Raw genomic sequence first — 13,087 nt, 5'->3', positions numbered from 1 at the left:
GACCTGCCTGCAGCTCCCCCAGCCTCACGGCCCCTCCCCCAACACACCCTGTACCCCCAGGATCTACACTCAGGATCTCCCGCTCCTTAAACTAGAACCTCCCTGACACATACCCAAAGCCCATGCCACCCCCACCCCGCAAGACATGTCCTCAACTACAGCCCACCGACAGCCACCCCCAGCCCTCTGCATGCGGCCAGTCCCTCCCAGGGCTCCGCCACACACCTCTTTGCCGACATGGGCGGGGGGGGGGCAGGCAGGGAGGCCACGTGCAGGTGGGGGCATGTGTGTGGCCAGAGGCACAGGAGCCCGACGGTCGCCCACCCCTGCTTCAGGTGAACTCTCCCCCTGCCGCATCAATAACGGGAACTGCCAGGACCTGTGTCTACTGACCCACCAAGGCCACGTCAACTGCTCCTGCAGAGGGGGCCGAATCCTGCAGGACGATCTCACCTGCCGAGGTGAGGGGGCCTGTGGAGTCCTCCCCCAGCTCAGCACCCCACCCCCGAGCCTTTTACTGAGGAGAAAGGGTCACCTCCGGGAAGGCCCCCAAGAGCCCAGCACGCTGGCTCATGACACACTGCCCTCTCCCAGCGGTGAATTCCTCATGCCGAGTCCAAGACGAGTTCGAGTGTGCCAACGGGGAGTGCATCAACTTCAGCCTGACCTGCGACGGCGTCTCCCACTGCAAGGACAAGTCCGACGAGAAGCCCTCCTACTGCAGTAAGGCACACCACCGCCACCACCCCCGCCCGGCCCCTGCCACTCACACAGAGCCCCTGGTCCACTACCAGCCTCGCACCCTCTGGTTGGGCTCAGCCCTATGGGTGGCCCATTAGCCGGGCCAGGCCCGTATCTAATGGCGTCTCACCTGCCCACTCCCCCACCCCAGACTCTCGCCGCTGCAAGAAGACTTTCCGCCAGTGCAACAACGGGCGCTGCGTGTCCAACGTGCTCTGGTGCAATGGAGCAGACGACTGTGGCGACGGCTCCGACGAGATTCCCTGCAACAGTGAGTGCTGCCCATCCCGCCACCAAGCGCGTTAGGCCCCGTCCCTTGATATCCGGCCCAGGGCAGGCGCCGGGCCCCAGGGCGGCCTCTGGCTGAGAGTCCTGCGTGTGCTGTTGCAGAGACGGCCTGCAGTGTGGGCGAATTCCGCTGCCGAGATGGGACCTGCATTGGCAACTCCAGCCGCTGCAACCAGTTCGTGGACTGTGAGGACGCCTCCGATGAGATGAACTGCAGTGAGTGAGGCTGCCCGCCCCTGCCTCCCCACCACCACCACCGCGGAGGTGCCGCCCTCCACGGCGCCCCACCTTCTTCTGAAGCGGGCCAGCCACGCCTGGAGGTGGGTTTGAGGGCACTAAGCATTGCCCCTCGTCACCCCTAGGTGCTACAGACTGCAGCAGCTACTTCCGGCTGGGGGTGAAGGGTGTACTCTTCCAGCCCTGTGAGCACACCTCACTCTGCTACGCCCCAAGTTGGGTGTGCGACGGTGCCAACGACTGCGGAGACTATAGCGATGAACAGGACTGCCCAGGTGCATGGCACAAGAGCGCGGGGCGGGGGGGGCAGGTAATGAGGCAGGGCCAGTGGGCAGGATGGGTGGGAGGCCAGCGCCCTTACAACCTCCCTCCTTGCAGGCATAAAGCGCCCACGGTGCCCCCTGAATTACTTCGCCTGCCCCAGCGGGCGCTGCATCCCCATGAGCTGGACCTGTGACAAGGAGGACGACTGTGAACATGGCGAGGACGAGACCCACTGCAGTGAGTGTGGCCAGACCCCCGGGCACCCTTGCAGACCCGCTTCGGGCCCCTTCCTAGGGCGTCACACTCCAGACCCCCTTCTCTGGAAGGAGACCACTGCCCAGCTCCTGCTGAGCATTGCCAAATAGGAGCCCCGCGGTCTGCGGGGGTTGGGAGGCCTGGCATCTGCCTGCCTGGCCCAGTGTCCGCCATGCCCCTCCCCTCTAACAATGGTGCCCTGCTGCCCCAGACAAGTTCTGCTCGGAGGCCCAGTTCGAGTGTCAGAACCATCGCTGCATCTCCAAGCAGTGGCTGTGTGACGGCAGTGACGACTGCGGGGACGGCTCGGATGAAGCGGCACACTGCGGTGAGAGGGGCCGGAGTGGGTAGCACCCCGCAGACACGCACAGACCCATGCAGGGCAGCCAGCATCTCAGCCGGCCTAACCCGGCTGGCGCGGGGAAGGTGGGCAGCCAGGAACCTGCTCCTCTGCCCCCTACAGAAGGGAAGACGTGTGGGCCCTCTTCCTTCTCCTGCCCCGGCACCCACGTGTGCGTCCCGGAGCGCTGGCTCTGCGATGGGGACAAGGATTGTGCTGATGGCGCGGACGAGAGCGTCGCGGCGGGCTGCCGTGAGTGGCTGGGTGGGCAGCAAATGGGAAGCAGGTTGAAGGAGAGGCGGTGGCGTGAGTGGGAGTTACATAGCTGGTGGCAGAGCCACATCTAGAGCTCAGGCGTCCAACCCCCATCCAGGGCCCCTCCCAGTCTGACCAGGGTGGGGGTGGCCGCTTAGCAGCTGCGGGCTGGAAGAGGTGAAGGTGGGGGCCCGGGGCCACACTGAGGGCCATGTCGGCCTGTGCCCCCAGTGTACAATAGCACCTGTGATGCCCGCGAGTTCATGTGCCAGAACCGCCAGTGCATCCCCAAGCACTTCGTGTGTGACCATGACCGGGACTGTGCAGACGGCTCCGATGAGTCCCCTGAGTGTGGTAAGCCCTGGGATGTGCCTGATATGCCCCTCCCCCAGCCTGTACACAGAGCCCGGGACGTGCCCCCTTCACCAGCCTGTACACTGTGCCCAGCGTGCCCGCCTCACCAGCCCTTCCACCCCCAGAGTACCCGACCTGCGGCCCCAGTGAGTTCCGCTGTGCCAACGGGCGCTGTCTGAGCTCCCGCCAGTGGGAGTGTGATGGGGAAAACGACTGCCACGACCAGAGTGATGAGGCGCCCAAGAACCCACACTGCACCAGCTCAGGTTGGCCCTGGCTGCTCCCGCCTGCCCCCACCCCTTGGGCGGCCCGCCGCGCCGCCCGTTGACCTGCCGCCTGCCTCTGTCCCGCAGAGCACAAGTGCAACGCCTCCTCGCAGTTCCTGTGCAGCAGCGGGCGCTGCGTGGCCGAGGCGCTGCTTTGCAACGGGCAGGACGACTGCGGGGACGGCTCCGACGAGCGCGGCTGCCATGTCAACGAGTGTCTCAGCCACAAGCTCAGTGGCTGCAGCCAGGACTGTGAAGACCTGAAGATTGGCTTCAAGGTGGGCCTGCCTCCCAGGAACGCCCGGCCCCTCCCCTGCCCACATGCATCCACTCCTCTAGCGAGTGCTCCTTCACAGCACCAAGTGCACCCCCTGGCAGGGAGCAGGAACCTCCGCTGGGTGGGCTGCTGCCTCCCCGAGGGCGGTGGGGCCCATGGGGTGAGAGGGAAAGGGGGCCGTCCATGTCCAGCAGGCTCCAGACATACATCAGGGAGTTCAAGGGACTGCAGAGAGATATCTGGCCACCATCACTGTCCAGCTGCTGCCCATGGGCATGAGCCTGGATAAGGTCCCCAAGCAGTAAGTCAAGCAGAGAGGGCCCTGGGCCTCACCCGTACCGCGAGGCCAGGGCTGTGGGGGCTGCTCCGGTAGAGGAGCCGCTGCCGAGGTGGGAGGCAAATGGCAAGTGAAGCAGCCAGAGAAGCGGGCTCGGCTCTGGAGAAGGGTCCCGAGCTTTGGGGAAATGGTGCTCCAGCCCCTGGCACGGTCCCAGCCCTGCGCTCCCTCTGTCCTCAGTGCCGCTGCCGACCTGGCTTCCGGCTAAAGGACGACGGCCGGACGTGCGCTGACGTGGACGAGTGCAGCACCACCTTCCCCTGCAGCCAGCGCTGCATCAACACCCACGGCAGCTACAAGTGCCTGTGTGTCGAGGCCTACGCCCCACGGGGTGGCCACCCCAACAGCTGCAAGGCTGTGACTGGTACGACCCGACCCGCGAGCCCTGGGGAGCAGGCGGGGAGAACCATGTTGCCCAGCCAGGCGCTGAGCTCAGCACCCTCTGTCTCCAGACGAGGAACCCTTTCTGATCTTCGCCAACCGGTACTACCTGCGCAAGCTCAACCTGGATGGTTCCAACTACACGCTGCTGAAGCAGGTACCCAAGCCAGGCCCTCCGCAGCCCAGCACCTCCTGGCCCAGTCTCGCCATGGGCCCAGAGGCACCCGGTCGATCTCCTGGCTGCTACACCCAGCATCTACCCCCAAAACTCAGGGCCTGAACAACGCTGTCGCCCTGGACTTTGACTACCGTGAGCAGATGATATACTGGACGGACGTGACAACCCAAGGCAGCATGATCCGCAGGATGCACCTCAACGGAAGCGACGTGCAGGTGATGCCGTGAGCCAGACCACCCCAACCCCCAGCCCCTCCCCACAGAGTGACTGCTCAGCCTGCTGCCACTGGCCCACATCCCTCCAGGACCAGAGGAGACTAAGCACTTCCTCCTGCCTCCCTCACACTACCCCCTGGTCCTTTACACGGGGCTCCGAGCTCTTGTGGGCTGCTCTGCTGGCGGGGAGGGGGCCTCTCCGAGCACTCTTTAACCCTGAGGCACGGACTGGACTCCTGGTCCACTGTCCTCCCAACAGCCCGATTCCACCTCACACTGGGGACGCTGGGTGCTCTCCTCCAGACACACAGCACCCTTACCTCCCGCCCCACCATAGGTGCTGCACCGCACAGGCCTTAGCAACCCTGACGGGCTGGCCGTGGACTGGGTGGGCGGCAACCTGTACTGGTGCGACAAAGGCCGGGACACCATCGAAGTGTCCAAGCTCAACGGGGCCTATCGGACGGTGCTGGTCAGCTCTGGCCTCCGAGAGCCCAGGGCACTAGTGGTCGACGTGCAGAACGGGTATGTACATGGACAGGAACACAGGCAGAGCCCCTGAGAGTAAGCGGTCTACTCTTGGGGCTCACTGCCCACGCATTTTCCAGGTACCTGTACTGGACAGATTGGGGTGATCACTCCCTGATTGGCCGGATCGGCATGGACGGGTCCAGCCGCAGTGTCATCGTGGATACAAAGATCACGTGGCCCAATGGGCTGACCCTGGACTACGTCACCGAGCGCATCTACTGGGCCGACGCCCGGGAGGACTACATTGAGTTTGCCAGCCTGGATGGCTCCAATCGCCACGTCGGTCAGTGCCAGCTTCAGGCCTTCGTACCCTTCGTATGAGTGGTCTGTGGCCAAGAACGATGGGGATGGAGGGCCTGGCTTGGGAGCTGTGAGACCCTCTGCTGGACTGGCCTGGGTCTGAATGCTGGGAGTGGGGACCCGGGGGACCTGTGGGATTGGGGGCCCCAGCAGGCAGGCCCCAGGCGCTGACCGCCAGCCATCCCCACAGTGCTGAGCCAGGACATCCCACACATCTTCGCACTGACCCTGTTTGAGGACTACGTGTACTGGACTGACTGGGAGACCAAGTCCATCAACCGCGCCCACAAGACCACTGGCACCAACAAAACGCTCCTCATCAGCACCCTGCACCGACCCATGGACCTGCACGTCTTCCACGCCCTGCGCCAGCCAGATGGTAAGTACACCTGAGCAGCCAGCAGTGATGGCGAGGGGCCCCAAGGGCAAGACACCCAACAGGGGACCTTATCCCACCCTTTCCCCAGCACTGGGTGACTCGAGCTGGGCTGGACACAACAGCCCCACCTGGAGCAGTGACACCCTGGGGCCCTTCAAGCAGGCCTGAATGGGGGGGGGGGACAGATGTGGGTGGGGCCTGGGGTGGTCCTCATAGGTCTGGCTGGCCCTGACCGTGTGGCCTTGATGGGGGCCCTTGCCTGGCTTAGCTCCCTCCTAAAAGAGGCAGCATTTGAGCCACCTGGCATCAGGCTGGTGGCTCGGCAGAGAGCCGTCCAGACACTGTTTCCCCGGCCGACTGCCCTTCAACTGCCTCTCTTCTGGCAGTACCCAATCACCCCTGCAAGGTGGACAATGGCGGCTGCAGCAACCTGTGTTTGCTGTCCCCTGGGGGTGGCCACAAATGTGCCTGCCCCACCAACTTCTACTTGGGCGGCGATGGGCGCACCTGTGTGTCCAACTGCACAGCAAGCCAGGTGAGGGCTCTCCTGCCCCTGCCCCGGGTCCCTGACCCCCTCCCCCCTGCCTGCCACACCACTGCCCCACTTCCTCCTCAGAGCCCTGCACCTGCTCAAAGAGCCACACACATCTGCTTTTCCCATGCTAACACCCCCACATTTCTTGCCTACCTCTTGTCTCCCCACAGCAAGGCTTTTACATCTGTCCCCTCACACAGACACCCCCACACCCTGCCCCTTCCTTACCAGTATGCCCAGCCCTTTCTCCCATACCCCATCGTGTCCCAGCCTTCTATCCGGACCTCACCTCTGAAACATGCCAGCCCCTCAAAAGAAAGCCTTCAGAGGCCCCCAGAACCCCCACCAACCCATCTTGCCCCCACCTGCCCCCAGTTTGTATGCAAGAACGACAAGTGCATCCCCTTCTGGTGGAAGTGTGACACCGAGGATGACTGCGGGGACCACTCGGATGAGCCCCCAGACTGCCGTGAGTGCCCAGCGGCTGTGGTGCTGGGGTGGAAACCTGGCACTGCCCACCTGGACTCTGACGCCTCCGCTCCCCCCATCCCCCTCCCCAGCTGAGTTCAAGTGCCGTCCAGGGCAGTTCCAGTGCTCGACAGGCATCTGCACCAACCCTGCCTTCATCTGCGATGGGGACAATGACTGCCAGGACAACAGTGACGAGGCCAACTGTGGTAAGGGCGCCCCACCTCACACTCCTCCCAGCGTCTGGGAGTGTCTCATTGCAAGGGGAATGCCAGCCAGGCTGACCCCCTGCTGCTGGGAGCCCCCATCCCTCCATGCCCCTTCGCCTTAGTTGCCCAGCTTCCTCCCTGCCCACAGACATCCACGTCTGCCTGCCCAGCCAGTTCAAGTGCACCAACACCAACCGCTGCATTCCTGGCATCTTCCGCTGCAACGGACAGGACAACTGTGGAGATGGGGAGGATGAGCGGGACTGCCGTGAGTGCCGGCCAGAGGGTGGGGCTGCTGAGAGGAGGGGAGGCTCTGCTGCCCTCCAGCAGCAGTGCCAGGTGGGCAGCATAGGCGGCACTTGGCTCACAGAGTCCCCACACTTGCCCAAGAGGTGTGTGTGCATATCCAGGAAAGGCAGACCTGACCCTGGGAGGAAGCTGAGAGGGCTGGGGTAGGAGACCATGGCTGAGCTGGGGCGGGAGGGGCCTGGCTATGTCCTCATTCTCTCCCCACGCCCCGCAGCTGAGGTGACCTGTGCCCCGAACCAGTTCCAGTGCTCCATCACCAAGCGCTGCATTCCCCGAGTCTGGGTCTGTGACAGGGACAATGATTGCGTGGATGGCAGTGATGAACCTGCCAACTGCAGTGAGTTGCCACCCACCTCCACTCCCACCCCACCCCCACATACATACAGTAGAGCCTGCTGCGTGTCCCTGCTGGGCCTGGGGCCTGCGTGGGAAGCATAGGCCCTCACCCCGTGCCGCCCCCTGCAGCCCAGATGACCTGTGGGGTGGACGAGTTCCGCTGCAAGGACTCCGGCCGCTGCATCCCAGCGCGCTGGAAGTGTGACGGGGAGGACGACTGTGGGGACGGCTCAGATGAGCCCAAGGAGGAGTGTGGTGAGTCGGGCTGCCCTGGGAGGGTGTGCTGCTTGGGGTGGGGGGAGGGGGAAGGAAGACAGGAGCGTCCACAGGCGACAAGCACTTCCTGCCCGAGCCTTAGCAGCTTGCTCTGTGCCGAATCTTCTGGGCTTCCACGCAGCTGCAGCCCCTCGCCCCCTGGAGCCCCCATGCCTCAGAACCTCCTGGGCTCTCTGGGGCTGACCCTGCTGATCCAGATGCCCAAGCCTGTTGACAGACACCCTGTGTGTGCCCCGCTCCTACCCTGATGCCCACCGCCCTTGTCTACGCAGATGAGCGCACCTGCGAGCCCTACCAGTTCCGCTGCAAGAACAACCGCTGTGTGCCAGGCCGCTGGCAGTGCGACTACGACAACGACTGTGGCGACAACTCAGACGAGGAGAGCTGCAGTACGTCTGGTCCCCACTCCGCCCACGGGCACCCGCCCCTTCCTCCTGGGCCCCTGCCCCTCCCACCATCAGATGCGCTAGGGCAGGGGGTCAGGCCCCTCCCTTCTCGCCGGCCCCTCCCTCCATGTTGTGTATCTGAGTTTGTGCCATTTCACCGCATCTCACGTTTCTCTCCATTTTCACACTGTCCTCTTGGGGTCGCAGAGGTAGGTGTCTCTGATGTGCCCCTGCTCCCCCTGACCCCCACCTATGCCCCAGAGTCTCCACCCCGTGCTGTGCCTCATCCCTCGCCGGCCCCGGCCCCTGATGCTCCTCTAAGTGCTCCCGCCCAGCCTCCCTCCCCACACAGTCTGTCCCCAGGGCAGGGCTGCAGGACCCGCGCCCTCTCTCTGCATCTGTCTCCAGAAGGCTAAGTGTGTCGGCTCCGCCCAGGATAACTTGGGCATCCTGGTCCCAGGCCCCTCAGCCATGGTCCCCAGGGACTGGGCCCTGGGCGTGAGCATCGCTCCGCCCCTGGCTGAGGTGCCCCATAGGGCTGACCCTGACGCCCCCCTCCTGGGGCCCTCTCTCCCCAGCCCCACGCCCCTGCTCCGAGAGCGAGTTCTCCTGCGCCAATGGCCGCTGCATTGCCGGGAGGTGGAAATGCGATGGGGATCACGACTGTGCGGATGGCTCAGACGAGGTGGGCAACGCACCCAGCAGGCTACGGGGGAGCCCTGGAAGAGAGGGCAGGGCCCCAGGGGTGCCGCCATCTGACCCAATTGCCCGCCTGTCTCCGTACCCACAGAAAGACTGCTCCCCGCGCTGCGACATGGACCAGTTCCAGTGCAAGAGTGGTCACTGCATCCCCCTGCGCTGGCGCTGTGACGCGGACGCCGACTGCATGGACGGCAGTGATGAGGAGGCCTGCAGCACTGGTGGTGAGTGCCTGTGTGGCGTGCGCGCGACCCTCCCTGCCCCTTCCTCTCGAGGCCGGCGCACACAATCCCTCAACACATATGTACTAAGCACCCACCCGGTGCCTGGCAACACACGAGGCCTCGGGGTTGTGGCATTGAACAGGTCTAGGGCCGCTAGGGTCTCTGTGGGGGCACGGATGTGTCTGTGCAGGCTGCGCCTGGCACAAGGGCGCCTCATCCAGGGGCAGCCAGGGGCCTTGGCCAGCAGGCGGTGAGCGGCTGGGAGCAGCGTTCCTGCTCACTGCTCACGCGCGCCTTTCTGGGACAGTGAAGCCGGCCTGGGCCTGGCTGACCTGTCCGCAGAGGCTGCCCTCCTCTGACTGTCACCGGCCCCCAATGCCCGCAGTCAGTCACAGGTCCTCAGAACCGTGGCACGTTCTTCCTCCCAAATGCCTCTGCGCCCCTAAACACCATCCAAGGAAGGCAGTTCTGCCTCACCGCCCGCCTCCTGATGGAGACTTAGACCTGGCCCTGGGGCCCCGCCTCCCTCCCTCGCTCCCCCCCCCCGCCCTGCGTGCCCACCAATGTCCCCTGCCGCCATCTCTGTGCCCCCCACTCAGTGCGGACGTGCCCCTTGGACGAGTTCCAGTGCAACAACACGCTGTGCAAGCCGCTGGCCTGGAAGTGCGATGGCGAGGACGACTGTGGAGACAACTCGGACGAGAACCCGGAGGAGTGCGGTGAGGGAGGGGTTCTTGGGGGCGGGGCCCCTGGGGCGGGGCTCCCTGCAGCCCCCCGCGGGCAGCTAGCCCCATCAAGCTGACTGGCACTGGGCCCTGCCACTCACAGCGCAGTTCCTGTGCCCTCCCAACCGGCCTTTCCGTTGCAAGAACGACCGTGTCTGCCTGTGGATCGGGCGCCAGTGTGACGGCACCGACAACTGCGGGGATGGGACGGATGAGGAGGACTGTGGTGAGCAGGGCCAGTGAGGGGGCGCTGAGCATGTGGGGGGCTCGGCCAGAGGGAAGGTGACCCAGCTTCCTGAGATGAGGGGCTGGGAATCTCAATGTTCCCCTACAAGTTCAACCAGCACACACACACACCCTAGTATTTGTGGCTGACTGGGTGGGGTGGGGAGAAGGGGGAAGTGGCTTGGAGGGTGGTCAGTATCTGAGCTCCAGGCAACCCACTCCAGAGCCCCCAACGGCCCAGACGCCCCACTGCAAGGACAAGAAGGAGTTCCTGTGCGGGAACCAGCGCTGCCTCTCCTCCGCGCTGCGCTGCAACATGTTCGATGACTGTGGGGACGGCTCGGACGAGGAGGGCTGCAGCATCGGTAAAGCCGGCCGCTGGCCTGGGGGAAGTGTGTGTGTGTGTGGGGGGGGGTGGTTCTGGGAAAGCCAAAGCCAGGCCGAGCATGGCTAAGGGGCCCCCTCTGTCACCCACAGACCCCAAGCTGACCAGCTGCGTGGTCAACGCCAGCATCTGTGGGGACGAGGCCCGCTGCGTGCGCACGGAGAAAACTGCGTACTGTGCCTGCCGCCCCGGCTTCCACACTGTGCCAGGCCAGCCCGGATGCCAGGGTAGGGAGGCAGGGCCTGGAGGGGACAGGCGGGAAGCCCAGCCTCAGGCCACCCCACGAACCATCCCCCTCTCCGCCCCCCAGACATCAACGAGTGCCTGCGCTTCGGCACCTGCTCCCAGCTCTGCAACAACACCAAGGGCGGCCACCTCTGCAGCTGCGCCCGGAACTTCATGAAGACGCACAACACCTGCAAGGCTGAGGGTGCGCACGCACACAGGCCAGGAGGGTGGCAGGCAACACCCATGAGGGGAAGTAGTTTGTTCTCCTCCACACCACACCGCCTGCCCAGCCTGGAGCCCCAGGCCTCCAGCCTCCTGTGGAGGCACGCCTCAACACAGCTGGGGCCATCCAACGGGGAGGGGGGCACCGTGAGGCTCAGCACTCAGCCATCCCATGTCTCGCCACACACACAGTTGCAGGTACTCAGGACTCATTCTTCATGTGCTCCGACACATATCTGACACAAGTACACATGCCTGTGCACACACACACCACACATGTTGGAATGTGGCAGAGAGCCCATGGGGCTGGGCTGGAGGGGTCCCTACACTAGGTCAGCTCAAGGGTGGTGAGGAGGGAGGGGGCCCGGGCCAGGGGCCAGAACCCTGAGGTGGATATACCCCAGCTTCTGGCTGAAGCTGGTGCTTACATGTGACCTGCGGCCCCTCCCCACTGCAGGCTCCGAGTACCAGGTCTTGTACATCGCTGATGACAATGAGATCCGCAGCCTCTTCCCTGGACACCCACACTCGGCCTATGAGCAGGCCTTCCAGGGTGATGAGAGCGTTCGCATCGATGCCATGGATGTCCACGTCAAGGCGGGCCGGGTCTACTGGACCAACTGGCACACGGGCACCATTTCCTACCGAAGCCTGCCCCCGGCTGCACCGCCAACCACCTCCAACCGCCACCGGCGTCAGATGGACCGCAGTGTCACGCACCTCAGTGTGAGCCTCTGCCCCGAGGCAGCTCCCCTGCAGACCAGGGCAGGTGGGAGGAGTCCAGAAAGCAGATGGTGGGGAAAAGTGAGAAGCGCAGCAGGAGAGGGTGGCAGGGGAGACTTTGGAGGGCGATGGGCAGGTTTTAAAGGCTACCAGGAGGCTCAGCCACCAACCAGATTGGGAAGCGAGCACTCTCAGTTCCCCGGGCTGGGGTGAGGGGATGGGGTGCTGTGCCTCCTGCCTCAGCCCCACCTCCAGTCCTGTTGGCCTCAGTCAGGTCAAGTCTAAACCTCCTCTCACACCCTCTATGCTTATCTTAGGAAACCTATTTACCTCTTACTTGGCCTTGCTTTGGCAGCCTGGTTACACGTTAGGCTGCTAACCTCAAGGTCAGCAATTCAAACCCACCAGCTGCTCCTCGGGAGAAAGGTGGGGCTTTCTCCTCCTAGGAAGAGTTAACAGTCTTGGAAACACACAGGGGCGGTTCCATCCTACCCTACAAGGTCTACACGAGTTGAAATCGACTCACCGGCCATGAGTTTTTTTAGCCTGGCTTTATTAGTAAAACAGGTTCATCACACCCGCTTCCTAGACATACGAAACTACTGCCGTCAAGTCTAGCCTCTGTGCAGGGTTTCCGAGGCTGCAGGCCTCATCTCCATAGCAGTTTGAACCACTGATCCCACACTTAGTTAGCCCAGAGCCTAGCCCACAGGGCCGCCTGGGCCTACACAGCTCACCTGCTGCGCCTTAGCACCTGAGCCACAGCGCCTCTGTCGACTCTTCTGGAAGCCAGGAAACTGGTTGTCAGTCCACGGGGGCTTTTCAGCAGGGCCAGGCTTAGCACAGTGGGTGTCGGGAGGGAGGAGAGCGGGCTGACGGATAGGGAAATGCAAGGTGGTGGTCCTTGAACCTGTGCCCCACTTGCTTTCAGATTTCAGGCCTCAAGATGCCCAGGGGCATTGCCATCGACTGGGTGGCCGGGAACGTGTACTGGACAGACTCGGGCCGGGATGTGATCGAGGTGGCGCAGATGAAAGGCGAGAACCGCAAGACGCTCATCTCGGGCATGATCGATGAGCCCCATGCCATCGTGGTGGACCCGCTGAGGGGGTGCGTGCTGGCCTGCGCCTTCTCCATGGGGAGGAGGGTGGCCTGCCCTTCCCCACCCAGACTAGCGTGAGGCAGGGTCCTCTTGGGCCTTTTCATCTTGTCCAGGTACCCCCCCTCCCCCTGAGGGACGGCTCATGTGCTGCCCCCTACAGCCACTCCAGGGCTTTGTCGTGAAAGAGGCTGAACCTGGTCGGAGCTGGCGTCCCTCGGTTCTCTGCAGAGCCTGTGCCCAGGCCCGGGTGCTCCCTTTGTGGGCTACAGGTCCCACTGACAGGCATGTCTGCCTCTCTCCCCAGCACCATGTACTGGTCAGACTGGGGGAACCACCCCAAGATTGAGACAGCAGCCATGGACGGGACCCTTCGGGAGACGCTGGTTCAGGACAACATCCAATGGCCCACAGGTCGGTGGCGACAAGGGTATGCTGGG

At 64.0% G+C, this 13,087-nt stretch overlaps 1 protein-coding gene across 1 annotated transcript in view; it reads left to right on the top strand.

Annotated features, from left to right (window-relative positions):
* LRP1 (LDL receptor related protein 1) overlaps nucleotides 1-13,087 on the top strand; it is a 72,651-nt gene that overhangs the window by 56,198 nt on the left and 3,366 nt on the right. The window contains exons 45-78 of the mRNA XM_075551436.1: nucleotides 336-461; nucleotides 595-723; nucleotides 893-1,012; nucleotides 1,132-1,245; nucleotides 1,392-1,541; nucleotides 1,645-1,767; nucleotides 1,997-2,113; nucleotides 2,249-2,377; nucleotides 2,612-2,734; nucleotides 2,860-3,000; nucleotides 3,088-3,278; nucleotides 3,795-3,978; nucleotides 4,067-4,152; nucleotides 4,269-4,388; nucleotides 4,726-4,913; nucleotides 4,997-5,202; nucleotides 5,410-5,598; nucleotides 5,985-6,133; nucleotides 6,509-6,602; nucleotides 6,694-6,810; nucleotides 6,959-7,078; nucleotides 7,334-7,456; nucleotides 7,585-7,710; nucleotides 8,004-8,120; nucleotides 8,696-8,802; nucleotides 8,908-9,040; nucleotides 9,640-9,759; nucleotides 9,869-9,991; nucleotides 10,215-10,355; nucleotides 10,468-10,602; nucleotides 10,686-10,805; nucleotides 11,283-11,551; nucleotides 12,480-12,658; nucleotides 12,955-13,061. Of these exons, the coding sequence (XP_075407551.1) occupies nucleotides 336-461; nucleotides 595-723; nucleotides 893-1,012; nucleotides 1,132-1,245; nucleotides 1,392-1,541; nucleotides 1,645-1,767; nucleotides 1,997-2,113; nucleotides 2,249-2,377; nucleotides 2,612-2,734; nucleotides 2,860-3,000; nucleotides 3,088-3,278; nucleotides 3,795-3,978; nucleotides 4,067-4,152; nucleotides 4,269-4,388; nucleotides 4,726-4,913; nucleotides 4,997-5,202; nucleotides 5,410-5,598; nucleotides 5,985-6,133; nucleotides 6,509-6,602; nucleotides 6,694-6,810; nucleotides 6,959-7,078; nucleotides 7,334-7,456; nucleotides 7,585-7,710; nucleotides 8,004-8,120; nucleotides 8,696-8,802; nucleotides 8,908-9,040; nucleotides 9,640-9,759; nucleotides 9,869-9,991; nucleotides 10,215-10,355; nucleotides 10,468-10,602; nucleotides 10,686-10,805; nucleotides 11,283-11,551; nucleotides 12,480-12,658; nucleotides 12,955-13,061 (4,716 nt within the window). The remainder of the gene's footprint in view (nucleotides 1-335; nucleotides 462-594; nucleotides 724-892; nucleotides 1,013-1,131; nucleotides 1,246-1,391; nucleotides 1,542-1,644; nucleotides 1,768-1,996; nucleotides 2,114-2,248; nucleotides 2,378-2,611; nucleotides 2,735-2,859; nucleotides 3,001-3,087; nucleotides 3,279-3,794; nucleotides 3,979-4,066; nucleotides 4,153-4,268; nucleotides 4,389-4,725; nucleotides 4,914-4,996; nucleotides 5,203-5,409; nucleotides 5,599-5,984; nucleotides 6,134-6,508; nucleotides 6,603-6,693; nucleotides 6,811-6,958; nucleotides 7,079-7,333; nucleotides 7,457-7,584; nucleotides 7,711-8,003; nucleotides 8,121-8,695; nucleotides 8,803-8,907; nucleotides 9,041-9,639; nucleotides 9,760-9,868; nucleotides 9,992-10,214; nucleotides 10,356-10,467; nucleotides 10,603-10,685; nucleotides 10,806-11,282; nucleotides 11,552-12,479; nucleotides 12,659-12,954; nucleotides 13,062-13,087) is intronic.

Source organism: Tenrec ecaudatus, chromosome 6 (genome assembly GCF_050624435.1).
Source record: "Tenrec ecaudatus isolate mTenEca1 chromosome 6, mTenEca1.hap1, whole genome shotgun sequence".
Lineage (NCBI taxonomy): Eukaryota > Metazoa > Chordata > Mammalia > Afrosoricida > Tenrecidae > Tenrec > Tenrec ecaudatus.
This window is presented reverse-complemented; position numbering and strand designations above follow the sequence as displayed.